The sequence below is a fragment of the Oratosquilla oratoria genome, chromosome 3 (genome assembly GCF_046742065.1).
Source record: "Oratosquilla oratoria isolate Oo_2021 chromosome 3, ASM4674206v1, whole genome shotgun sequence".
NCBI classification, from domain to species: domain Eukaryota; kingdom Metazoa; phylum Arthropoda; class Malacostraca; order Stomatopoda; family Squillidae; genus Oratosquilla; species Oratosquilla oratoria.
The window spans coordinates 56,447,260-56,474,508 of record NC_134779.1 but is presented as its reverse complement, the minus strand read 5'-3'; the positions used below and the strand labels follow the sequence as shown (position 1 = coordinate 56,474,508).

The following is a 27,249-nucleotide window of genomic DNA, read 5'->3' as shown; positions in this document are numbered from 1 at the left end:
TTTATTGTTATGGTGTAGAAATGATAAGATTCACTGTAGGTTTATGAAATAGTAGATGGCCAGACGTAGTGTCAAATATGAGCGTAGGAAAGTTGTATGGGCAGTTTGGGGTGCATGTTACCAATATAAACAAGGTCTTTTGATTTTATAACCCTAGTTATTTGGATTTGCCATGAAAGATAGCCATACAAACTTGTTCATTTCGAACATGTGAACTCCCAAGGTGTGTTGACAGCTGTCTAGTCTTACAAATATGTCAATATTATTTCCAATGTTTGGTACAATACAATTTTTAGTGTTATTTTATATACAGGCACCTTGTAATTAGCTATTAGTGGGGTTTCTATATTTTATGCTATTTTACCACTGCTTATATTTGACAAGCATAGAAGTATAGCCACGGGTTCTGCTCCAGTTACGTGTAAACCCAATTGTCACCTTTTTCTTTTTTGTATTCGTAAGATCTATTTTTGCCTTGGAATGGTTAGGTTAGGAATTATTGGACAATGTAAGTGGTGTTAAGTATATATATTTGTGATCTGGAATTTTACTGTTTGTGGCACCAGTGACGTCTTTTGCCCTAACACTGGGGTAAGAGGGTAAACGGGTGGCATTTGTCTATAATCATATGAGTGGTGATGTTTTCACCACAGTGAGATTTTGACAGTGCACTAAATACATTGTGTAATAAATATAGAGCCATGGCATGGGTAAAGACGTCTTCCGATTGTGATACGACAACGGCATTTTCTGTTTGTTGATAATACCTGGTTGTGTCAGAATAAGGTTTGACTTGTTAATATCAGCCAGAACTATAAGTGATTGTATTGCTATTGCTGTAGCTGCTTCTGGCAGAAAATTTGGAAGGTATTCCGTACAACAGGGATTGTTAATTTTCACATTAATTGTATAATTTGAAACTTGTTCAGATGAAGTAAAAGGAGGTCTTTTCAATTGAAATATAATTTTTTTTATATTGTTATGTTTAGCACTGGAAGAGTGGGGAAATAAATCATTTTAATGGATGAGACTTTTTTGTCAAGATGTCCACCATCAAGACCAACTTGAAAGTCCGGCTCTTTTCTTTATACGATGTTTCCCTCATGAAGTAAATCAATTGGTCTGGTTTGCTTTTGCTGTCAGCTGTCCCTGTGCAGGTGCACACAGAATAGGTGGCTCATCAGGGACCCCTTTCAGGAACTTGTCCAAAGGTTAAATTTTCAAAAGTGCACACCTACAAGCTACAACATTAGAAAATTAAATATTAATATGTAAATTATGATACATCAATGTGATATACATTTTTCTTGGCAGAAAATAACAAAGGTTGCTAAAAGTTAAACAAATGAATAGAGTTGCATCAGTTCCTTCAGAGACCATTTGTTTTGATAAATGGGGAGGTTAGAGAAATTAAAGTATGATAAATAAGTCTATTCTAGCCTAACCTGCATTTAGTAATGCAATACCTATAATTCTAGAGGTAATCAGAGTTGTGTTCTTCAATCTTTGAATACATCATGATGAAGATGGCACCTCAAGAATTCACTGTAGTTCATTTTCTTTGTGTATTGCTCTTAGCAACTTTTTCTGTTACTGATTTCTGGCAAAAACAAATTATATTAGTGTATTATAATTTTCAAGATTATTTAATTTTCTAATGTTATATCACATAGGTGTGCACTTGAAAAAAAATACTGTCCAAAGCACTCTTAGTTCTGTACTACACCTGGACAATTTCTTTATTCTTAGTAGGCAGTTGAATAGCTTTGGTCTGCGGGTTATTCCATGTCTTGGATGATCATGCTTAGATATGAGATGTTCCAGATGCGCCAACCACCAAATGCTGCAACTTGTATGTAACGTGAACACCAGAGGTCATAATTTGACATTGTTTGGATATATATATATATATATGTAAAGTGGACACCCACACAATATAGCAATGGAAGATTAAATGTTGATTTTATAAATTTTTATATATCAATATAATGTACATTTTTCTTGGTGGAAACCAATAAAAAAATCTTGCTAAAAGCAAATGCACTACTGAATGGAACTGCGATTATAGGTTTGAGATGCCATGTCATCTGTCCAGCTCTGTCAATGTCAGATTGTCAATGGTGTTGACTTTGCGTACCGGGTGTTTTCCCATTCCAAGTGACATTACTATGCTACATATTTTTAAAACAGTGCTACAGAGCTGAGCTTCATTTTTTCCTTCAAGATATGAAACTCCTCTACACCCCACTGTCCGATCAGATGCCAAAACCAGCCGTCAACATCCCTGACAACAACCATAATGACTTCTAAAATTATAGGTACCACACTACTAAATCGACTTCTGCATCTATCAAAACAAAGATGGCGTCTCAAGCTATCACTGCACTCCGATTGATAGTGTATCACTTTTATCAACTTTTTCTGTTTAGTTTCCAAGAAAAATGTATATTTTGTTGGTGAATTACAGTTTACAAAATTATTATTTAATTTCCTTTTGCTATATCACATAGGTGTGCACTTCCAAAAATTTAACCTTGTTTGCCCAAGCTACACGAGTCTGAGCAAATTTTTTTTGACCATTCATGAGAGATTGGAATAACTTCAAATCAGCAAAAGTGAATGTATCTCAGTTAATAATTTTAAAATGGCATTAAAAGAAGAATAGAAAAACTGGTTCAGTTGTAGAGTTCACACGCAGACACACGACTTGTGGCAGTCCAGGCTGCCACTACGCCGGTCTGGGTTTGAATCCTGCCCAGGGCTGAAGTAATATCAGTATAGCTGTGCTGGGGGTTGTTACTCTAGTTGTGGGCGGGGAGTTGGTGTGTTTGTGCATGTAAGGTCACAGCACTACCCATAGTCCAACATGTGATCTAAAACCATGGTGAATCACATACACACACACACACAGCAGTGGTAGCATTTGCATGAGAGAGAACAATGAATCGTGCTCAGAGATAAAAACTCGACCTAGGAAGAAATGTTATGTGGAGTCCCACAGGGTTCAGTATTGGCTCTGATAATGTTTGCTATATATATAAATGACATGGATGAAGGTGTAGAATGTTACATGAACTTTGCAGATGGTGCAAAACTAAAAGTAGGTACAGAAAAACTGTGAATCACTACAGACACACCTAGACAGTCTGGGAATGGAGTCAAAAGTGGGAAGTGAACTTCAACATAAAGAAATGTATAATGGAATTTGGGAAAAGTAAAAAAAAAAAGGGGGGGATGTCTGGACAATATAAAATCTGTTGAAGCTCACTGGCTGAGCGGGTTAAAGTTAAAGTGTTGTTACTTGCAGTGGAGGTCAAGGTGAGGGCAGTTCGAATCCTACCACTGGCGAAGTTGAACCAAAGGCATGGTTCATTAAATTCCACACTACAAAGCTCTCTGTGAGGGGCACCATCCTAATCTCCTGATAGGGGCGGGGGGAGTGTGTGACGTTAAACCATATCATCATAAAATCTGTACAAAGGAAGCAACGACTGTTAATTCCAAAAAGGACCTAGGAGTAATTATCACCAAAGATATGTCCCCAGATAAGCATATAAATAAAATGTTGGAGAAACCTACAATTTAGATCAATAAAGGTGGCTTTTAATTATTAGATTACTTGGATGAAGTAATAGAACAAAAATACTAGTCACACTGGTAAGACCAAGATTGGAGTACACTGCAACGCTATGAACCCGCAGTACAAAAAAAGAATAAAAGGAAAATAGAAAGAATCCAAAGAGCAACAACAAAGATGGCCCTAACACTTTCAGAATTGACATGCGAACAAAAATTGTCTAAACTGGAACTACCGACCCTGGAACAAAGAAGAGAAAGAGGTGATCTATTGGCCACATTTACAGAATCATGAAAGGCATGGAAGTCCTGACAGAGAAGACTTGTTAAGGTAGGATAAAAGAAAAACAAGGGGACATGAAAAGAAACTCAAAAAAGATAGTTATAGAAGTGATCTAGAAAAAAAATTCTACACAGTGGTGGATGTCTGGAACAAATTAGATGAAACAACAGTGAGTGCCATACAAGAATTTAAGAACAAACTAGATGTTAGATACAAAGATGGGTCACCATGAGCATAGCTCCACTTCCCATATACAACTAGGTAAATACAGACACACATTGGTGAAAAAGATCTCAAGATTAAGGATAGGAGGGCTTTGAGAAGTCATAAACAAATTCTCCTCTTTCAATGCTTCCTTTACAGTAGTCATACCCTCAAGTTCACCACCTCCATCTCTGCCTTCCACACCTCTTTTACTAATCTTTCATCACTCATTCTTTCCATGTGTCCAAACCATCCCAATAATCTTTCATCAGCCCTATCTACCATCTCCTTTTCTACTCCCAGTCTCCTCCACACCTTGTTTCTCACTATCCAAACTTGTAACCCAAACCATTCTTCTCAGACATATCATCTCAAACATTTTAATTCCAAGTCTCTGCCCCATACAGTACTGTCTGCACAAATCCATCATACAATCTCCTCTTTGCATCCATTCCCAATTACCTATTTCTCATAAGTTTTAAACCCTCCAAGGCATTTACTTGCTTCTCTCAATCTACAACTTTCCTCCATTCCTCCCTCTCCTGCCACATGCAAACCCATGAATGGTATTTTGATGCAGCCCAAATGAATTTCTGCATGAAGGGACAGAGAGGAGGAGTCACCAATTAGTGAAACGGCCTTGCTGTTGAGGTACTGTGTCTTGATACATTGCATTTGACCCAGGCCAGATGGCAGATATCGGGATGACTCATCATCCATGAAGACCTGAGATGCGAGGGGTGGAATGGAGTGAAATGGGTGGGAATAGGTACATGCCCTTAAGCTACCCCCTTAATAAGGGGGAAAAAGCTATTGGTATATAGATGAACAAATTAAGGAAGACTTGGTGTCTAAAGGATGTAAAGAGATAGTTTTCAATATAAATGCACAAATACTTGGAATAACTTAGAAGGATGGCGGTATAGCCCAAGCTAAAAACAATACATTAATTCAAATCTGAATATGATAATTGGAAATCAAGGATGTAGACCAAGCTGTAATTACACTTGAATTTGAGTCTTGGTGTGATAAATTGGAGTGTAGGATTTGATAAGATTATTTCAGCATGATCTGCAGATGACAATATTGTTATCACTATAATGGTTACTAGCCATGAGTCTCCCAAAACACTTTTCATCTGTTCTTTCTTTCTTTCTTTCTTTTTTTCTTTGCCAATACTATAGCCAGATAACATGTTGGATCATTATTGCTGTTGACTATTTATATCTACATTTTCTTAAATTACAGAATTTGGTGTTCATCTGGTAGAGCTAACGTTGGATAGAAATGGACCCCTTGCTATCCGGCAACTTGCGTCAGTACTGCTCAAGCAGTACGTTGAAGCACATTGGTCGAAAGATTCTGATAAGGTAATGTACAATTGAGTGATCCAGTTATGTTTACCCTTAGGATTTCAACTCGGGCCACTTTATAAAGCAGAGCTGCCAATGAGCATTGGGTCTGTTGCATTTATTTTTTATTTTATTTTATTTTTTCTTCCTCTTCACCCCCCCCTCCTCCTCCTCCTCCTCCTCCTCCTCCTCCTCCTCCTCCTCCTCCTCCTCCTCCTCCTCCTCCTCCTCCTCCTCCTCCTCCTCCTCCTCCTCCTCCTCCTCCTCCTCCTCCTCCTCCTCCTCCAGTTCTTAAAGATGCAGTGCAGCATCTGACTTGGGCAGTGGGCAGGATACAGGGATGACCCTTCATCCACAAGGAGCCAAGATGATAGGGAAAAGAGAGTCATGGTTGGGATTGAAATGGGCAGGAGTGAGTGCCTTTGACTTGGCTACCTCTCTTATAAGGGGAAAGTCCTCAGTAAATAGAAATAGATTCATAGAGTATATGGAGCCCAGGTGCTGCTTGCTTATGTGATCATAATAATAAAATTGAATGACCACGTACTGTACAGTAGCTCTACAGTAGTTGGCAAGAGTGTTGGACCCTCCCTCAGATATCTCAGGGAAGAAGCTGTGGACTGTTGTATTACTGTGAGACTGTCACCAAGGGTGAAAGTAGTGATATGATGATGATATGGTTTAACGTCACAAACTCCCCCCTATCGGAAGGCTAGGATGGTGCCCCTCACAGAGGGCTTTGTAGCGTGGAATTTAATGAACCATGCCCTTGGTTCAACTTTGCTGGTGGCAGGATTCAAACTGCCATCCCCTTGGCCCTCGCCGCAAGTAATGACGCCCTAACCCGCTCAGCCACCGAAAGTAGTCGGAGGGGAATAATTGCTGGTTGTCAGCTCTCCATGTATGAAAAAGTGTGCCCATCATTGGTCTCGCACAGGATTAATATGATAATAAACAAAACTGGATTGATGCTATGTATTGCCCCAACTAAGATTCTAAGTCTAGACTGTGGTTTCCCCATGTTTAAACAAATTGAATGATGAACTTTCCCAGAAAATTGCATAATTTAATGTAATTGGAAAGATGAGCCACAACCAGACTGCACATGCATGATAGTGGCTGGGATTATTCCCTACCAGCTCAGTCACCACGTTGAATTTTTGTGCCGGTGGCTGTAACCATAGCTCACAATTTTTCATGTTTTGTATTTAATATTGTATTCTTTCATAGTCAGCTAAAAGCTACCATGGATTGACAGTTACACAAAGAACAATGTGATTAAAGAAGTTTTCTATAGAACAGTTTGTATATAGAGGTTCTACTTTTTTTCCTTCCTTCCTTCCTTCCTTCAAGCCAAAAATTTCATAAATCAATCTATTTTATACCAGTCTATATATAAACTTCGAATTTTACAGTTCCGTGTGCCAGAATGTCCAGATTATGCCAAGGCAAGGATCAGGGAGCTGTTGCCACACGGTCTTTCAGAGCCCACAAGTAAAGTCAGGTAAGTCTTACACCAGAAGCAGTTATTACATATTTAATGATTGTATATCAGTCCTTGGTAACCCTTGTAAGGAGTAGGGAGTGGGTCATGATTTTAAGGAAAAGTATGTGCCTCAAGTTTTCCTGGTCAGAAACCTGCAGCCCCGTAGCAGCCAGCAGGTGTCTTCAGAAAAAATTGTACTAAAATATTTGAGAATGGGACTGAAAACAGGTGCCTACGTTTTTATCTGTAAGGAATGACCCAGTACTACATGAAGTAACCTGATGCTGGCCAAACCAAAACCATTGTATGATAACAGTTGTAAAAGTGTCATTGTTAATTCCAGGTCATCGGTAGCATATGCCATCTCTGCCATTGCTCACTGGGACTGGCCAGAGCAGTGGACGAGTCTCTTTGACGTTCTTATGGCAGCCCTCAAAGGAGGAGAGGAGGCACCCGTCCATGGAGCCATGCGAGTTCTCACAGAATTTTCCAGGGATTTGACAGACCAACACATTCCTCAAGTTGCTCCAGTTATTCTTCCAGAAATGTACAGAATCTTTTGTGAGGAAGAGGTGAGTGAACACGGAACCCCCCCCCCCCACCAATATATATACAAAAGACTCATTCCCCACCCAGAAAGTCATTTGTTGACCCTTCTATCTTAGCTACTTGTGAATAAAGGGTCATCTCTGTGACCAACCCACTGCATATGTCTGGATATGCAATGCACTTGTCTCCTCACCTCCCACTACTCTCGTGTCCAATGCCAGACATCAAATACCCCAGAAGCAGCATCACACATGAAGCACACATATTCTTCCATTGCCCTTCACTCACTCCAGACAGCTTCACAAAATACGAGCACACTGGGTACTGTTCTAGTGGGTGGTTTTTCAAGTTTGGATTTTTGGCAACAGAGATTCAGAGTATTGAGTGAATTGACATGTATATATTGTCAATATTTTGAACTCTCCACCTGTCCCCATGATAATTTCGGTTCCCTTATTGTGGAGACTAATGCATTTATTCATTTCCAACAGAAATACAGTATTCGAACAAGAGGAAGAGCTGTAGAAATCTTTAGTACTTTAGCCAATATGATCTGTATGATGGGAGAATACAACAGAAGTTTAGCCAAGACACTCCTATACCCAACTCTACCTGCATTCACACAAGCATTGGTGAAAGGACTTCAAACTCCTGATGGATTTAGCTCGGATTCTGGGTTGAAGAAAGAGATATTAAGTGGTATGTTATATTAGTCACTGTCAGTTTATGCTGGGTAGATAATTGTGGTGTTTTTAAGGAGAAAGAAATTTTTGGCCTTTAGAATTGGGCAGTTAGGTATATTGAAAGTATCAAAACCGGCAGAGTGGAGTCATATAGTATAATTGTATATGTTTCCATATCATTCATATACCTCATATTTAATTTAGTGTGATAAGACTTTATTTTTTTATTTATTTATTTTTTTTTCTTCTGAAGTTAGTGCAATTGATTTGTTAGATTTGGAGTTTGCTCCAATATTATTGTCTGTATGAGAAATGACACTAAAAGTGCTAAAATCTTTGTACTTTTGGGTCTTTTGCAGCATTGACAGTTCTCATAAAAAATGTGCCTAAACAAATGGGGTCTTATTTGCCGGAAGTCTTGGGTCCCGTCTGGCAAACTCTCACCACCAGTGCCGACACCTATGTTAACACCACAGTCAATGCCAGGGAAGAGGCAGACAATCCAGTGGATTCTGATGGTAAGTAGTTTTAAGATGCAAATAATGTTAGGATATGGATAAGGTCAATGAAGTGTTTAGAGTGGTCCAAGGCAAATAATGTGATGCACTCAAGTTTGAGTTATTGGATAAGGTGGATCAAAGGCTGCTGAGAAGGTTTAGACATTTGGAAAGAATAAGGAAAGACTGGCATTATCCAGAATAAAGGACTAAGTACAGGTCTACTGTAAGATATATCCTTACACAATATTTCATTTACACAATCACAATGTGGATATGTATGTACATATTCCAATGGCTTTTACCCCTTACAAGGGAGGCAGCCAAAGTCAAAGGCATAAATCCACTCCCGCCCATTTCATCCCCACTTACCACCCCTCCCTCTTTTCTTGATTCCTGGATGATGGTCATCCCTGCATGTCACCCACTACCTTGGATCAGATGCAGTGTAGCAAGATGCACCACATCCACAGCAAGGCCACTTCATTTAATTGACAACCCCTCTCCCCTCTGTCCCCTCATGCAGAAAAAGAGAAGATGGGGAGAAATCCCTTTAGGTGGTGTCAAAATATTCACACATATCCCCACCCTCCTTTCCATGTATCACAGCATCATCCATACATAACCATTCTCCATTTACCTCTATCTTCTCCCTTCCTTCCTCAACAGACACCCACCTCTTTCCCAATGCCCCTTTCACCCCATCCGTCAGTCTCATCCTTGGTCACCTCATGTTCACTGTCCAAATGTCAGGTTGTAGGAGGGTATGTTAACCTAACTGGAAGGCAAACTCTGGAGAGGAAGAATGGTTTTATTTAAAGTTGGGCACATGACAATGGGTAATGGCTCCCTCTGGCAGGGAAATGAGCAGGAGGGGGAGGAGGAGGTGGCAGGTGATGTACATCATCTTGGTCCTCGGAGGCAGTCTGTGTGAGACGGTGACAGAGTTGATGGCAGTGGAGACAGCATGGTGCTCCAAGGTGGCGTGTGGGAGATGGCGACAGAGTTGATGCTAACAATGTGGTGCTCTGAGGTAGTAAGTGGTTCTGATGACTTTCATCTGCCTTTCATTCATTGGGATGAGGTCATGACCTGGGTACTAATTGCAGCTGGGGGACTACAGGTGCATTCCCTCAAAGATTCGTTTTGTCTGACCCAACGCAGCAGGATTTTTGTAGTCTGTTGTCCCTGGGGCCCTCAGGGCACCAAGCTGTTGGAGATGAAGATGTAAGTGCATTCTCAGGGGCATTGGTGATACCAAAATGGCTAGTCCATGGTGGTGAGGCATCAGAACAACTACCTAACTGTATAAAAGTAATATGAATGAAAAATTACATGTATGAATTTAATGGGTGTAAAGTATGACCAACTCCTATATGTTACCATTTATCAATTGTATATATACTTGTTTTATTGTTCATGTTATACATTGTATTTTTACAGGTGAAATTCTGGGCTTTGAAAACCTCGTGTTCAGCATCTTTGAATTTGTTCATGCTTTGGTGGAGACAACTAAACACAAACAAATGGTGAAACAGGGAATAGCAGACCTTATATACTACATGCTTCTGTATATGCAAATCACAGAAGATCAGGCAAGTGTTTTTGTTTGTTTACCTCATTGTAGTAATCGAATATATTCCTGTGATGGGAAAGGGGGAGAATGCCATTGCCACATTATGTGAGAAGATATTCTTCTTGTAATATACTCCGAAGGTAATGGGTCAGGGATTGGAGATGGTTTATAGAAAATGGAGAAAAGTGGGAGATGAGCTAGTTGTAGTTTGCTGATGACACTGCATTTGTGGCAGGATCAGAAGAGGGATTAAGGAAGTTAGTAACAGTTTGATATTTTGCAGATTGAAAGTTGGAGCAACAATCCTGATGCCTTTGTTGAAGATGAAGATGAAGACAGTTATGCTTATTCAGTTAGGATATCTGCACAGGACCTACTACTTGTTAGTAGTCTACTTGGCTTATTTGATTTACTGTAAACATGTAGATAATGTATTCATTATTGTTTGTGACACTAGTAGAGTGGATAGGTTTATTAGCATGTTTACACAATTTACCATCTATTGTTCAATTTGATGTATTTCAAAACAGGCCCTGTGTCAAGAGTTCCCTGAAGAGTGTGGGTCAGGGTTAGTGGTAGCTGTTGGTAGGCATCTAGAGAGGGCGGAAAACCACCGAGTGTCGGGAGACCCAGCATGGTGGAAAACCCACGAGTCTATTATGTTGGCCCTTGGATCTGTCAGAGACTTGGTGCTGGACCAAGTGACCAAGGGATTGCTCCAGTTCGACGTCACAAATTTCATCCAGTCAGTGGTCCTGGTGGACTTGGATCCAAATTGTAAGTTCACTTCAAAGTTTTGGGGGGAAATAGGGTTGTACCTACCTGTATACATCAATGGCTTCTTCCCCCTTGTAAACGAGGTAGACAAGTTGAGACGAGCACACTCCCACTTTCCCATCCACTACCCAGGTTTCCCTCTCATCATTGCTTCTCATAGATTAAGAGTTGTATTGTTTATATAAGTGATCTAATGTTTCATATTCATATTACATTCAGCCCACATGTCAAGGACCTAACTGTAATAATTAACACCAGTGGAAAACCATTGCTAGTACAGACTTTGGGAAACAGAATAAAACTAATAACCATCTATAAATGGTGCATAAAAGTCAACCAAGAGTACACTATAGCATGCTTCCAAACAATCAGGAAATCAAACATAAACAATTTACAAACCCTACAGAATGAAGCACTGAGAATTATGACAGAATGGACCAAAAGCACCCCAATAGGACATCTACATTCAGAAACCTATATCCCATTGTGTAACAACTCATGACCACCCTCAACAGATTCTCCCCTCCCCATCCTGTCTTTCTACAACACACTAACTACCTCTGTCAACCTGGTTATATGCATTGTTCAAATCCATGAGAGCCCAAAACTAAAATTACCTCTGAAATTTTTCAGTTTCACCGTTTGTGGCTGGGCGAGCCCTGTGGTGCGGAAGTAGGTTCGGTCAAGCACTTACTCCAGAGATGCTTCAGCGCTTCCTTCAAGCAACTGTCTCGGCTCTCAATGAGAGCCCAAATCCTATTATCAAAGTCTCGGGAGTAAGGTTAGTCACTGAATTGACCAACACCATCCATAAACCCATTTATTGTACTTCTCGTCTTAGCTCCTCATGAGGGGTCATCCCTGCCCCTATCTACACTGCTTGGGTTAGAGGTAATGCAACAAGATACAACAGCCAAAGTTGGGTTACCCCTACTACATTATATGGAGGGGGGAAACATACACACACACATACATACATACAAATGTGAGGCTAGGTATGATAAATTGGAGAGAAGGAGATGGGACCCAACTAGCATTGCCCCTTTCCTGTGTACTACAATTAGGTTAATACACACACGGTCAAGAAATGTACAGACAGTGGGTGGGGGATGGGGGGTGAGGAAGTATGTATGAGAAAAAAATTGACGCAACCCGAAGGGATTTCTCCCTGTCTTCTCTTTTTCTGCATGAGGGGATGGAGAGGTGGGGTAGCCAAATTTATGAAGTGGCCTTGTTAAGGATGTGCTGTGTCTTGCGACACTGCTTCTGACCCAGATCAGTGGACAGGATGCAGGGGTGACCCGTCATACAGGAGGTGCCAAGGTAAGAGGGAGGGAGGGGAGTGGAATATATAGGAAATGGAATGGGTTGGAGTGGTTTCTATGCCTTTCTTTTTGGCTACCCCCCATGTAAGGGGGAAAAAAGCCTTTGGTATATGTATGTATTTCCTCCATACATGAAAGGTAGCGAAAAAACAAAGGATTCCATCCCCACATACTATACTCCCATTCATCTCACTCCCTCTTATCTTGGCTCCTCCTGGATGACTGGTCATCCCTGCATCTCGCTCATTCCCCTGTGTCAGACTCAGAAGCAATGCAGCACATCCACAGGAAGACCGCTTCATTTAATTGCCCCCCCCCCTCTCCATCCCCTCGTACAGAAAAAGGGAAGATAGGGAGAAATCCTTTTGGGTTGCGTCAATTTATTATTCACATGTACTCTTAGATGCTTAGATGAGAGGAAGGGTGGGAGGGATGTGGAGTGTATTTAGGGATGAAATGGGTGGGAGTGTTTTTATGCCTTTCCCTTTTTGGCTACCTCCCTTGGAAGGGGGAAAAAGCCTTGGTATATGTATGTATGTATGTACTCTTCCCCCCCCCCCTCCCTCATCCACTCCCTTCCATGCATCACAGTACATTTATACATTACCAAAATGCCCTTTCCCCTTGTAAGGGAGGTGGCCAATCAAGGCATTGACCCATCCTTCCCCAGTCCCGTACCCATCCAACACCCATTTGTTTTCTCATATTGTCTTATCTTAGCTCCTTGTGGATGAAGGCCCAGTTTCCCCAAGCCACTGCCTGGAACAGAAACACTTTGGCAGGACATCATATTCACAGTAGGACCTGATAGCCAGACAACACCTCATTTCAAATAGGTTTAGGCTCCTCCCATCCCCCCCATCAATTACCCATTTGTTTCCTCATTACCATAGCTTCTTGAGGATGAAGGGCCATTACTGTCCCTTCCTCAATGCCCAGTGCCCATTGGCCATGTCAGATGCAGTGCAGTAAGACAGCACCTCTACAGCAGGACCCAACTGCCAAAGCTGGTCTGCCCCCATTGCTTCATTACAAGGCAATCCTTCCCTGTCATCCACTCACAAAAATATAACTATGGATATCTTAGTTTTGGTGGTAGTTAGACCTTCCACTCATAGTATCAAGGATTAACTATTTAGAAGTACCTGGTTGTATTATCATCTTTAAATGTTCATGATTGAAGACTTAATCCTGAGCAGTTTTCTTGTATATGTATTTTTATTTGTTTTATTTATTTATATATATTTTTTTGTTTTTTTCCAGGGCTGTTTGGGGTTTCTGTGAATATTTGAAAGGCTGCGGGAATGTGGTGGCCCTGCAGGCTTACCTGCCACCCATCCTCGAGGGTTTGGTCACTCTGGCAACCCAGGCATCTTCAGAAGTTCTTTCCCTCATACTGGAAACCTGCTGTATTGTTGTTTCTGTTGACAGTAACTTTACTGCAGCCAATGTGGGCCGTATCTCAACTTTGTGCCTTGCGGTGTTTATAAAAGCTAACAACGACCCTGTCATTGTGGCCCTTGTGCAGGATGTGGTGAAAGAGCTTTGCAGCAATGCAGCTTGCACCAACACACTTCAGACCAAATTCATTCCAACTTTAGTTTCGATTCTAAATGCCTCCACAGATAAGGTATGAATTGAGGATAATGAAGTCCTTTGTTTGAATATTTTTGGATGCAATTTAAAAGCTGGAGTTATTTTCATGAATTATTGTTTTCATCATTAACTTTATATATGTATAGAATGCCTCCTTTGGACTTGGGTATATACATATACCAAAGACTTTTTCTCCCCCTTACAAGGGAGGTAGCCAAAAAACAATGGCATAAAATCCACTCCCATTCACTCCCTCCCTCCCTCTTATCTTGGCTCCTGGATGAGAGATCATCCCAGCATCTCACCCAATGCTCTGGGTCAGCAGTGCCGTAAGACACAGCACATCCACAGCAAGGACACTTCATTAACAACAACAACCCCCCTTCTCTGGCCCCTCATGCAGAAAATGAGAAGACTGGGAGAAATCCCTTTGGGCTGTGTCAAATTATTTTTCCACTCATACCCCCTCACCCTCACACATCATAGCATCATCCATACACCACCTTTCTCCATTCACCCCTATCTTCTGTCTTCTCCCATCCTTCCTCAACAGACATTCCCCTCTATCCCATTGCTCTTTTTACCCCATCCATCCACCTTATCCTTGGTCACCCCCTCATGTTCACCCCTTCTACCACAGCCTTCCACACCTCTTTTACTAATCATTCTTCACTCATTCTTTCCTTGTGTCCAAACCATCCCAAAACTCTTTCATCAATCCTACTCCCAACTCCTTTCCACCCCCATTCTTCTCACCTCATTTCTTACTCTATCCAGCATAGTAACTCCTATCATACTTCCCTGGCACCTCATATCAAACAACTCCTCTCTTCCTCTCCTATGTTCCATATTTCTGACCCATACAGTACTGTCGGCACAATCACTCCATACAGTCTCCTCTTAGCATTCATTCCCAAATGTCTATTTCTCATTACATTTTTTAATCCCCCAGTTATTTACTCGCTTCTCTCAATCTACATTCTACCTCCACCTCCACTTCTCCCATTTCCACTGCATTTACGCCAAAATATTTAAAACTATCCACTTTCTCCAGTCTCTCACTTAATACTTCCAATCTGCTGCCACATTCTCCCCTTGTACATCTCATCACCTTACTTTTACCCATGTTTATCTTCAACTTCCTTCTTTTGCACACCATCCCAAACTCTAACTCACTAACTTCCTCAATCCCTCCTCTGATCCTACCACAACTGCAGTGTCATCTGCAAACAACAACTGGCTAACCTCCCACTGGTCTTCATTTCCCTTTACCATCTCCAATCCCCAATCCATTACCCTTGCACCACCCCATCCATGTATAAATTGAACAGCCAAGGTGACATAACACATCCCTGACTAAGTCCCACCTTTACCTCAAACCACTCGCTCTCCGTTTGATTTTAACACAAGCTCTACTCTTGTAAAAACTCTTGACTGCTCTTAATAGCTTTCCTCCTATCCCATATATCTGCAATACCTCCCACAGTGCCTTCTGTCTTCCTTGTCATAAGGCTTTTCCAAATGCATAAAGGTCCAAAAAACTTCCTTACCTTCTCCTAAAGCTTTCTCACATATCAGTTTTACCACAAAAATCTGATCTACACAACCCCTACCTGTCCTAAAACCACTGTTCCTCACCAATTACTCCCTCTGTTCCTCTCCTAATCCTCTCAATCAAGACTTTCCCATAAGCCTTCCGAACTACATTCAACAAACTGATCCCTCTGAAACTACCACCACTCACTACCCTTTCTTCTATTTCCTCCTGTCCTCCTTGTTCCACACACCATCGTTGCACACCTTGTGACTCCCTTCTTGAACCATCCCTATTCCTCCACTCCTATTTATAATCTATCCTTCACTTCCACTCATCTCTCAGCTTCTTGTACTCATTTTCTTTCTCATTTAAAGTTTACTTTAAGCACCTCCCAACCTTCTGTCCTTTTCCTCTTTCTCCATTTATCCTCCACTATCAGTTTGGAAATGTTGATTCAATTTAACATTGCAAGCTCCTTCTATCAGGAGGCTAGGACAGTGCCCCTTTCAGAGGAATTTTTTGCATGGATTTTAATTAACCGTGCAACCGTGCCCTAGGTCCAACTCGCTAATGGCAGGGCTCGGACTGCCATCACTTTGACCTCCGCTGCAGGTGACGGCAGTTTGAACCCTGTCATCAGGGAGTAGAGCCAAAGGGCACTGTTTTAGTCTTTTGGTGGGAGGTCACGGTACTCCAGATCATAAAATTTTCAAATTTGGAAGATTCCAAAGGAGGCATTATATCAAAATTGGATGCGAAATTTAACTTTGGCATCTTTGGCCTACAGGTGCCTCCAGGTATACAAGGTGTTGCCCTTGATATGCTTGAGGTCATGGTCAGGTCTTCCAGCCCTCCCTTAGCTGAACCCCTCATCAATGCTGCCTTCCCAGCTGTTGTACAGCGAACACTCAACACAGATGACAACTCAACTTTGCAAAATGGAGGAGAATGTTTACGTGCATATATTTCTGTTGCCCCAGAACAGGTATTTTCCTTTTTAATGAACAAGATTAATGCTCAGAGATGGAAGAAGTGTTTCCATAGTACTGTTGTTTTCATGCAAGATCTAATACTATATATTCGGCAGGTTATACACTACAGGGATGCAGAGGGAAATAGTGGCCTTCAATATATTGTGCAGGTGTCCTCACAGCTCCTCTCTCCTGCAACCAGCGAATATACAGCCACGTTTGTAGGACGCCTTATTACTGTTCTAATCAAAAGGGCAGGGGATCATTTAGGAGATAATTTGGAACTGTTGCTTCGTGCTGTCCTCAGTAAATTGCAGGTGTGTATTAACTCGTAAGTGTGTATTGAAATGGTGTTTACAATAAGCAGAGTGATGTTCAATTGGGGTTTAGAATTTTAGTTTATGTGGCACACGTTGTGCTGACTTGTTTTGGAAGTGGTGAGAAGACTTCTAAAAGACTATGTAGACTTATGAATGTAGCAGGAACAGTAGGATTCATAAAGAAAATAAGGTACAGATGGAGCAAAAGAGAATGAGACCTGTGTATTATGGTCATATTATGAGAATGAATGGACGTTGCAATCCTTGGAGAATACATGCCATGATGGCAGAAATGAGAGCAAGGGTTTGACTAAGGAGGATGTGGGTGAATGGAGTCCAACAGGTTGATGTATGAAAGATTGAGATGCAATGTTAGTATGGCTTAAGCAGGAAAGAGTGAAACAGACAGGTGATGGGAGGTAAAGGGTGGAAGATGTTTCTTGCCCATATATAGCTACCTCACTTTGTAAAAAACTGAAGATACATACATATACCAAAGGCTTTTTCCCCTTACACAGGGGGGCCAAAAAGAAAAAAGGCATAGAAACCACTCCCACCCATTCCATTTCCTATATATTCCACTCCCCTCCACCCTCCTCCCTCCCTCTTAGCACCTTCGGGGGATGGGATTAGGGGTCCTGCTACCTGTAGCCCCAAAAGGGGACATTCCTTAGATTTATATTTACATACATACATACATATACCAGGGCTTTTTCCCCCTTACAAGGGAGGTATCCAAAAAGGGAAATGCATAAAATCATTCCCACCCATTTATATTTATATATATATATATATAACATAAAGAAACTGAAGATAAGTGATGAAAAGGTTTAGAGGTTTGCGTTTTTGGATCAAAATTCAGAATTGGATAGAAATTAGTTATAGATGGTTTGCATTGTACATACATATAGCAACAGCTTTTTCTCCCTTACAAGGGAGGTAGCCAAAGTCAACAGGATGAATCCACTCCCACCCATTTCATCCCCACATACTACTCCCATTCACCACCCCTCCTGCCCTATATCCCAACTCCCTTTCCATTCCCACTCTCCTCTTCACCTCCTCATTTCTTACACTATCCAGCCTAGTAACCCCTATCATACTTCTCAAACATTTATCTCAAACTTCACTTCACTTATGTTCCGTGTTTCTGCCCCATACAGTGCTGTTGGCACAATCTCTCCTTCAGTCTCCTCTCAGCATCCATCCCAAATGTCTATTTCTCATCACACTTTTTAATCCCCCTCAATCTATATTCCTTGTTTCTCCTCTATTGTCCTCATTCATCACTGTCATTTTCTTAGTGCTTCCCACTGCAACTACCTTTCCCTCCCTGACCTCCTTCACATTAGCAATTCCCTGAAGTACTCTTCCCATCATCCTCTTACTGCCATCTCTTCCATTATCATCTCTCCATCTGCACCTTTTACCTTTTCTTCTCTACTTGATTCACTTCCTTGTCCTCTCTTTACCTCTTCCAAATGATGCTTATGTAGGCATCATGAGGGGTAAATGGGGATGCCGGCGTTGGCATCCTGATTAAATTTATTTTGTTATTGTTGAGTGGTCCCTGAATTCTGTGAACTGGCTTGATCGTGTTTCCTGTGTTTATTGTTACTCGGAGTGAAAGAGAACAAATAAATCGGCAGCGACTTTATATTTTGTGACGTGAGTATTGTGATGCATCATGGAATCATCATACATCAGGCATCTGATGCTGCATGCGAGAATTTGACTTGCATTGAAGAGGTTAATTTCCTCCCAAAACATCTTTTTATTACTTTCAAAATTTTCATTCGTACTCTTACCCCATTTCCCATCTGCTCTCCCCTTTGCCTCCTTTATCTTATGCCTTACTTCTCTTCTTTCTACCTCACATGATTCTCTCGTCCTATTTTGTAACCAATCTGTGAATGCTCATTTCTTCTCTTCTACAACCTTCTTTGCTTCATCATCCCACCACTCACTACCCTTCCTTCTGTTTGTTTTAGTTTTTCTCAATAATTAAGTAATTTTATTTTTGGTTTTGCAGGGAGCTGAGACGTTAACAGTAGTTCAGAACTTGTTGCTGGTATATGCACAACTGGTACATTCACAGCTGGAAGGTGTGTTAGCATTCTTGTCTGGAGTACCAGGGCCAACAGGACAATCTGCTCTCACATTTGTACTCACGGAATGGTGTGCAAAACAACATCTCTTCTTTGGAGCTTACGAAGGAAAAGTAAGTTACATGAATCTAGATATACACTGGGCCTCATGGTGTCTGGAAGTAGTCCCGGTGCCTTCAAAATCAGTAGAGATCTTGTGTGAGTCGCACAGGACCACTTATTGCAGGCACCAGTCTTCCCTACCCTATTGTATGTCGGTGTCATGTTTATTTTTACAACATCTGCTTTAAGTGGATCAAAGGCTTTAAAAAGGGTGATGCAAACAAGGTCATCATATTAAAACAACAGGGCAGGACTTGCAGCAATGGTTATACACTGGACAAATTTAGATTTAAAAAGGAAATAGACAAGAATTGGTTTACTAATAGGCTGGTCGACGAATGGAATAAACTTAGTAACCATGCAGTAAGCACTGAAACTATCAGTTGTTTTAAGAAATGATTAGACAACTTTATGGATGGGGATGACAGGTGGTGATGGATACGTAGCTGCCTAGTGTAGGCCTTAAGGCCTCTTGCAGTCTCCTTCATTCTTATGTTCTTATGTTAAGCAAAGTTGGATGGGAGTAGGGAGATATTAACTAGTGTATTGGGAGAGACGGTCGAAGACAGGGTAATGGAAGTCATCACCTGAGGTATCAAGATTCACTTAAATTTTGAGCAACTGGTTTACCAACATAGTAGTTAACAAGTAGAATAGACATAGTAACCATGTAGTGAGCACTGAAACAATTGGTTGTTTTAAGAGAAGATTTGGTCATTTTATGGATAGAGATAACAGGTAGTAAGGGACACAACTCCCTACTCTAGGCCTTATGGTCTCTTGCAGTCTCGTGTGTTCTTATGTTCTTATGTTTTTACACAGGTGAGTGCAGTTGCACTTTCTAAACTGCTGGAACATGGTGTGACAGCTAATGATGCAAGACTACAAGACATAATTGTCCAAGGGGACCAGGTAATTACGTATTAATATTCTTTTGATATTAGATATATGGGATAGGAGGAAGACTTTAAGTATTTTTGAGAGGAAATGTCTGAGAAGTATGGTAGGGGTTACTAGGCTGGATAGAAATGAGGTGAAGTCGAGAGTGGGTGTGGAAAAGGAGTTGGGAGATTGGGTTGATGAAAGAGTATTGGGATGGTTTGGACGCATGGAAAGAATGAACGAAGAAAGATAAGTAAAAGAAGTGTGGAAGAGAGAGGTGGTGGGTGGAGTGAACATGAGGGGGTGACCAAGGATGAGATGGATGAATGGGGTAAAAGGGACATTAGGAAAGGGGGGAATGTCTGTTGAGGAAGGATGGGAGAGGACAGAAGATAGGGGTTAATGGAGAATGGTTGTGTATGGATGATGTGATACATGGAAAGGAATGGGTAAGGGATGTGGGGTGAGGGAGTACGTGTGGATGATTTTTTGACACAGCCCAAAGGGGCAAAGGGATTTCTTCCCCATTTCTCTTTCTACATGAGGGGGGTCACCAATTAAAGGAAGCAGCCTTACTATGGATGTGCTGTGTCTTGCTACACTGCTTCTGACCCTGGGCAATGGGCGAGATGCATGGATAACCCATCATCCAGTAGGAGCCAAGATAAGAGGGAGGAAGGGGTGGTGAATGGGAGTGGAGTATATGGGGATGGAATGGGTGGTAATAGATTTAATACCCTTGTTTTTTGCTACCTTGTAAGGGGAAAAAAGCCATTGGTATGCATATGTATAATGGGTAATCTTTGTATGGAAGTAAGCTGTGGACTACTCCATTGCACTTAATATGAAAATGACAGTCGTTGATAAAACAATAGGGCAGGACTCGCAGTAATGGGTATAAACTGGACAAATTTAGATTTAAGAAGGAAATAGGCAAGAATTGGTTTACTAATAGGGTGGTCGATGAAAGGAATAAACTTAGTAACCATGTAGTAAGCACTGAAACTATCAGTTGTTTTAAAGACTGATAAGACAACTTTATGGATGGGGATGACAGGTGGTGATGGATACAGATCTGCCTAGTGTAGGCCTTATGGTCTCTTGCAGTCTCCTTTATTCTTATGTTCTTATTATTAAATTGTTGTTTACTTTTCTCCGCCAGGTGTTTTCTCCAGAAGAAAGAGTACGAACAAGATCCCAGAGAGTATCACGACCTGAGCAGTGGACACAAGTGCCAGTGTTAGTCAAGATCTTCAAATTATTAATCAATGAACTAGCCAATGCCATTGACTCAAATATGGCAAAGGATGATGATGAGGTGATGCTTATGATAATTATTGTTTAATTGAAATATAGTCATTCAGGAGGAGCTGAGAAGAGGGGGGAATTGGTGGGATGAAATGGGTGGAAATGGAATTATGCCTTTTGACTTTGGCTACCTCTCTTGTAAGGAGGAAAAAATCTCTTGGTATATGTATGTGTGAAATATAGTGAATTATGATTTTTCGTAAATTTCATGTAAGTGAAGGAGGGAAGTTGAGGACAAGATTTGGAGACCTAACTATTAGTGTACATCTTTCATATGGTTTGTTTTTTCATGTACAGTGGTAGTGTAGAGGTGAGGTTGTGATGAAAGGAAACAGGGTTACGAGTCTGTCCTTTATTTGTAAGGTTAGAACTGAACTGGCTTTACGTGTGGGTAAAACCAATATATATTTCATATCATATGGGCAGCACTTTTGTGTAGTTAGGAATACAGGTAAACGTCGACTTACGATGGCCGCGACTTACGATTGTTCGACTTTACGATGACGACGACGATATGATAATTTAACCCCTTCCATACGGTGCCGCACACGTAAGCGTCATGAGGAGCAAGTGGATTCGCGATATCGGCGTCTTGATTATATTTATTGTAGTCGCCCCTGTGTTTTTACATTCTCTCAAATGATTCATTCTCTGTGGTTTTCAAAATTCGCGGGTGAAAGAGAGAATGATCGATATAAGCGGTGACTATATTTTATGATGCGAGTATTATTACGTCACGTCGTACGGCTGGCATTGGCTGCTGCCCGCGAGATTTAAGGTCCGTACTGAAAATACATATTATAGTGTTTGAATATGGTAAAAAGGATAAAAATAATTAAATAAACTACTGTACATGTTTAATAGGCTATATTCAGTATCTCTGGTGGTTAATATACAGGTAGGCTAGGTACAGTGACCACGGAACAGAGTGGGGATCGACTTACGATGAGATCGTCTTACGATGGCTCTATCGAAACCTAATGCCATCGTAAGTCGACGTTTACCTGTACCTAACTATATAACCAAGTTGTGTTCCCAGCTGACTGGTCGCAGTGCGAAAATTCGTATATCGAGATGGGTTTTTACACGTAAATAATAGGGGGGTTGTGTTCATGGACCCTGTCAACCCCCTCCCCCCTCAATTTTTGCCTCCTGGGGCTTTCACATACACCCAACACTTGTTTTACCTACTTTATAGCACTCGGTCATATAGTGAGGTATTCCTGTAATTACATACATATACCAAAGGCTTTTTCCCCCTGCATGTGGGGTAGCCAAAAAGAAAAGTGCATAGAAACCACTCCCACCCATTCCAATTCCTATATATTCCACTCCTCTCCACCCTCCTCCCTCCCTCTTCTCTTGGCACCACCTGGATGACGGGTCATCCCTGCATCCTGTAATTATATTGGGTTATGTTGGGTCACATTGCCACAGGCAGGTGTGCGCTCAGGTTGGAGTGCACCCTTTCTGATGCCACGTGGTTCATACAATAGTGATAGGGTGAAAGTATTGAAGATTGCTATAGTTTTGTCCACAAGCTTCCTCCTGTAGAAATTAATTGATAACAATTTTTTCTTTGTCAGGAGTCGGAGGATGAGTGTTGGGAGGACGAAGAGGATGAGATGGGCCAGGAGAATGGTGGTACCAGTTCCTTTGCAGCTATGTTTGCTCCAGCATCAGATTTTCCAGGATATGACACAGATACAGTTGATGATGATGATGATCCCGATGCGGTAATGACGTTTCCATGTTGTCCTCAGTTTGATGTATGCATAACAAATAGTAACTTGTTTTCTATAAGTGAATGTCAATGATTTTCCCACTTTTTTGTGACTTACGTATATTCACCATAAAATGTAGAAAACCTTTGTGTAATGATCTTCTTCTTCTTCTTTTCTCCTTCTCCTCCTCCTCCTCCTCCTCCTCCTCCTCCTCCTCCTCCTCCTCCTCCTTCTCCTCCTTCTCCTTCTTCTTCTTCTTCTTCTTCTTACGTCTGCAAGCAACCTCTAGTATCCCACAACATCTTCACCTCACACTACTTATTCACCATTCATAACCCTAACACAAACTCTACTGCTCTTGTAAAATTCTTTTCAATGTGCCTCCCATCTCAACACCCAGTAGGTGGATAAAGGGGGTAATCCCTGCTTCATACCACACACTTTAATCAAGGATATTAAGCATCACCCATCCACTGAAGTCTTATGGCTGTACCTGGTTTACCTAGACCTACTGCACACACCATGAAACACCATATATACCAGTCTCTAATGCAGTGTTCTTGGTGATTTTTCACATTCTTGAATATCAAGTCCCTTGGGGAAAATTTGGAGAACCCCTTTCCATAAAAAGTCTTCACAAATAAATTGTAAATTATAGGAATCTACTACAATAAGATTTAGAAAATCTGTTTTCAGCCATTAAATGCTATGTTGTGAAAATAAAGAGTCCCCCTGTTGGGGATATTGGCTGCATGTTATCGTGGAGTTAAAAGCTGCTCAGTAGCATGCAGCTGATACTTTAAAGTCTATATGGGGTGCCCCTGTGCACCAGAGCTACACATCATTTTGTGATAGAAGAAATGATACTGTTTATTATACTATGACTGCCCCTTTGTTATGCTCTCCTCTATGCCACCTCTATCGTATGCTTTACTTCTGTTCTCTTAGTACCTCTTATATGATTCTCTTGTCATATTTTGTAACCAATCTGAATTGAAAATACAGCAATAATATAATGTTAAAAGTTAAGCTAATAGTTTTGCATGTACAGCTGTGCACCAAGGACATATGACTTTTTTCCAGTCCTTTGCAATTACATTGCATATACAGATACTCAAATAGCATAATCGAGAACACTGTAGTGATTGTCCGTCTTGCTTTATACCAAGGGTCACTTTCCCCTGGCAGTCCGCCAGCCAACCTCCTCCCCCCTGTCCACCACCCATATTTGTTCCCCTTGCAGCTTAATTACTTATGGTTGAAGGGTCATCCCTGCCCCCTGCCTACTGCCTTGGTCAGAAGCAATTATTGTTAAAGGTGATTATTCTTTGTTTCAGGTGAGTGATCCCTTGTACAACTTAGATCTGCAGCAATACTTGACAACCTTTATCACCACTTTTGCCCAGCACCCAGCCTATCAGATATTCACGCCACACTTGAACCCTCATGAAAGAGAGGTGTTGCAGGGAATAGGGGTGCAGTGCTGAGATTTATTGTGTCGTCAGAATGGTAAACGAAGGAACCTGAGAATTTGCTCATGAAGAATGTGCTTTAGGGAGTGTAGCACTGTTTCCAAGGTAGCAGTGAAGTTCTTTTTTATGGGCCTTACAACGGATTAATTTATTTAATTTTATTTTTTCTTTATTTTTTCGCGCGTTTACGAAAATAAATTAAACAGTCGTGGTAAATGGAATAGCATCTATGTATATATGAAAAATAGATCTGTTACAAAGAAAATATACTTAAATTATATATGTATGCATACTTGTGCCACTTTTTTTTTTATTCCCAAATTTATGTATATGCATATATATTGGTTATGTAATATATGTGTATCTGTGCAGATTATATGCTTATACCTATTTTACCAATTCTTTGAACACTGCGGTATGCTTTATGTAGGTTTTGTTCTGGCTGGTGGGAGCCACAATATTCAACTGAGTGTGGATTCCAAATGGAACATTCTTTCAGGATTGCCTTAGATCTGTATAAAATTTTCAAGTACTGGTTGAAAAATAGAAAATGTGTTGAAAAAAAGGCATATATTAAAGAGCATGTCACAGTTTTCTATCAATCCATATATATATATATATATATATATATATATATATATATACATACAATTTTCTCTCTCCATCTGTCTGTCTCTCTCTCAAGCAGTCTTGGGTTGAAAGCCTATTTTGTCCATAGTATGCTTCAACTAACCAGTCATTTAGGATTAACAAGAACAAAATTTGGACTATATCATGTAGGTTGAAGGAATTCAGAGTTAATTACACATTGTTACATACGAAAGGGTACATTTGGTTAGATTATATTTATAGTTGTGTGCATTGTATGTTTGTGTGTGATGTGTAAGAGTGAAAATGGCCATGGGTACACATTTCGTGATTGCACCCACGCACAGAATTGCATTCCCACACATGTGCATACCTTTGCATACAGTCACGGAAACCAATCATGCAAAAACAGATATACAGAAATTAGAAGAAGAAAAAAATTAATCTTGCCTGCTTCAATTAGCTGCAAGGATCAGTAATTGTAGTTGGCAACCTGTTGGCTTTCAACCAATCGTCATCAGGATAAATTTTCACATAGATCACTTGGGTAATAATATAGATGGACGTCCACAAATCTTATGGGGACTATTTTACACTATCTAGGTTACTCCACCATGACACTTGGGTTATTTCTTGCTTTAAATTTGCATTTCCAACATGTTGTTGAAATATTCTGTCTTTCTTCCTCCATGGTTCATACCATTGAATCTTCATAATATTTGTTTCTTTCTCCCTCTCACCCTCATCTTGCACTAGTCTCTGAAATTTTACCTCTTTTCTTTATGTTTTTACTCCTGTCCTTTTTGACATCTTGCCCATTATCTCTAATATTTACAAACTATCCACTTTCTGTTTACATGCCCATAGCATTTTATCCGTTTGTTCATCTCCACACTCAGTTCCTTCCTTTTATGATATTACTCAGACCACACGTATGTTTACATATATGTATATACATAGTATTTATACAGAACAGGTTATATATGCACAGGATGTGTGTATGTTTATACAAGCTTATACGGCTACATATATACATAGGGAGAGAATAATGGGCAATTTTCATTCACAGGATAATTTTGAATGGCCAATTTCAAATGAAAATAATACACAGAGTGTATGACGTACATTTCCAAGTAATTTTTGGGTTTGCCATGTTGAAATGGCAGCATTGTCCATGAAAACCAATAGACTGGAGGGTGGGCAGCAAAGACAGCAGCTTTTTTATGGGATGTTGCCCCCATCTCCCAATCCGTAGGTGCTATGTCCCGTCCTAGGTGGGACTCTCCTCAAGTGAAAGACATTGGTCAACTTCTGGTAATTGTTCAAGTTTGGAAATTGTTTTTCAGTATGGATGAGCAGAAGAAAATATTCCTACTTTGTTATTTTGACAGCTGTTGGAGAAATTTGTTTATCGAGAACTTGTAATTTGACAGTTATGCAATCGTCTATATTTAACTGTTGAACCCACTGCCTGTGATTTAAGATTAGTTTTGCATATGGAAAGATGGTTTGGAATTTCAAATTCTCAACATTTTGTTTTCTTTCGTGAAGCACTGGAGGAAAGGGTTGTGATCAACATCCTGTGCTTTTTTTTTTTTTTTTTTTTTTTTTTTTTTTTTTTTTCGGGGAATGTCCAGTGGTTTCCATGCTTGGCTTTCTAACCGGTGATAAAGTAAAAGCAATATTGCCAAATGTGAAGATGCTGTCAGATTTGGGGGGGGGGGGTTGTAAAGGAGTATTGTACGCAGCTTATTTTAACCCCTTTGCACATTTTATTTTGCCCATTGCTAAATGATTTTATTCAGCGGACGTGGTGGGCTCATCGAGGAGGTTTCCGTCAATCCATCAGGACCCCGTTTTGTCTGGTGTGTGCCCACCGCCTCAGCTGAGCAAAGTTGTATACGTCTATAGCCTTAGCCAGAATAAAATTGCAAAAGGTGTCACCATACTGAAGGGGCTAAGAGGAACCTTCCAATCCTACGACTTAGTCAGACATGTCATATATTTTTATATTATAGTATTCAGTTTTATGTTCAGTGTGCTTCATTAATGATAAAAGAGATGCAAGAAAACACAGAGTTTTATTCCATGCCCATACATGATGTTGGGGGGTGGGTGGGTGTGGATGATACAGTGATGCAGTCCAAAGAGATTTCTCCCAGGCGTCACAAATTACCGCATGAGGGGAACGGAGAAGAGGTGTGTTGTGTAAGTGAAATTGCACTGCTTCTAACCTGGGCAGGAGACGGACATCCCTTCATCCAAGAGGAGCAAAGAAAAGAGGGAAACCATGGGAGTGGGTGCATGCCATTGACTTCTCTACTTCCCATTGT

General features: G+C 40.7%; 1 protein-coding gene across 2 annotated transcripts in view; it reads left to right on the top strand.

The window, feature by feature from the left end:
• Positions 1-26,988, top strand: part of Ipo9 (Importin 9) — a 27,310-nt gene extending 322 nt beyond the window's left edge. The window contains exons 2-19 of one of the 2 annotated variants that reach the window (XM_076181464.1): positions 2,225-2,318; positions 5,312-5,433; positions 6,831-6,919; positions 7,245-7,473; positions 7,942-8,149; positions 8,493-8,651; positions 10,074-10,225; positions 10,490-10,588; positions 10,737-10,983; positions 11,617-11,764; positions 13,572-13,938; positions 16,229-16,426; positions 16,529-16,729; positions 18,765-18,953; positions 19,765-19,854; positions 20,987-21,142; positions 22,719-22,868; positions 24,194-26,988. In XM_076181464.1, the coding sequence (XP_076037579.1) occupies positions 2,300-2,318; positions 5,312-5,433; positions 6,831-6,919; positions 7,245-7,473; positions 7,942-8,149; positions 8,493-8,651; positions 10,074-10,225; positions 10,490-10,588; positions 10,737-10,983; positions 11,617-11,764; positions 13,572-13,938; positions 16,229-16,426; positions 16,529-16,729; positions 18,765-18,953; positions 19,765-19,854; positions 20,987-21,142; positions 22,719-22,868; positions 24,194-24,343 (2,973 nt within the window). In that variant the 5' untranslated portion in view covers positions 2,225-2,299 and the 3' untranslated portion in view covers positions 24,344-26,988. The remainder of the gene's footprint in view (positions 1-2,224; positions 2,319-5,311; positions 5,434-6,830; positions 6,920-7,244; positions 7,474-7,941; positions 8,150-8,492; positions 8,652-10,073; positions 10,226-10,489; positions 10,589-10,736; positions 10,984-11,616; positions 11,765-13,571; positions 13,939-16,228; positions 16,427-16,528; positions 16,730-18,764; positions 18,954-19,764; positions 19,855-20,986; positions 21,143-22,718; positions 22,869-24,193) is intronic. The other variant, XM_076181454.1, reaches the window with a different exon arrangement.
• Positions 26,989-27,249: the final 261 nt, after the last annotated feature.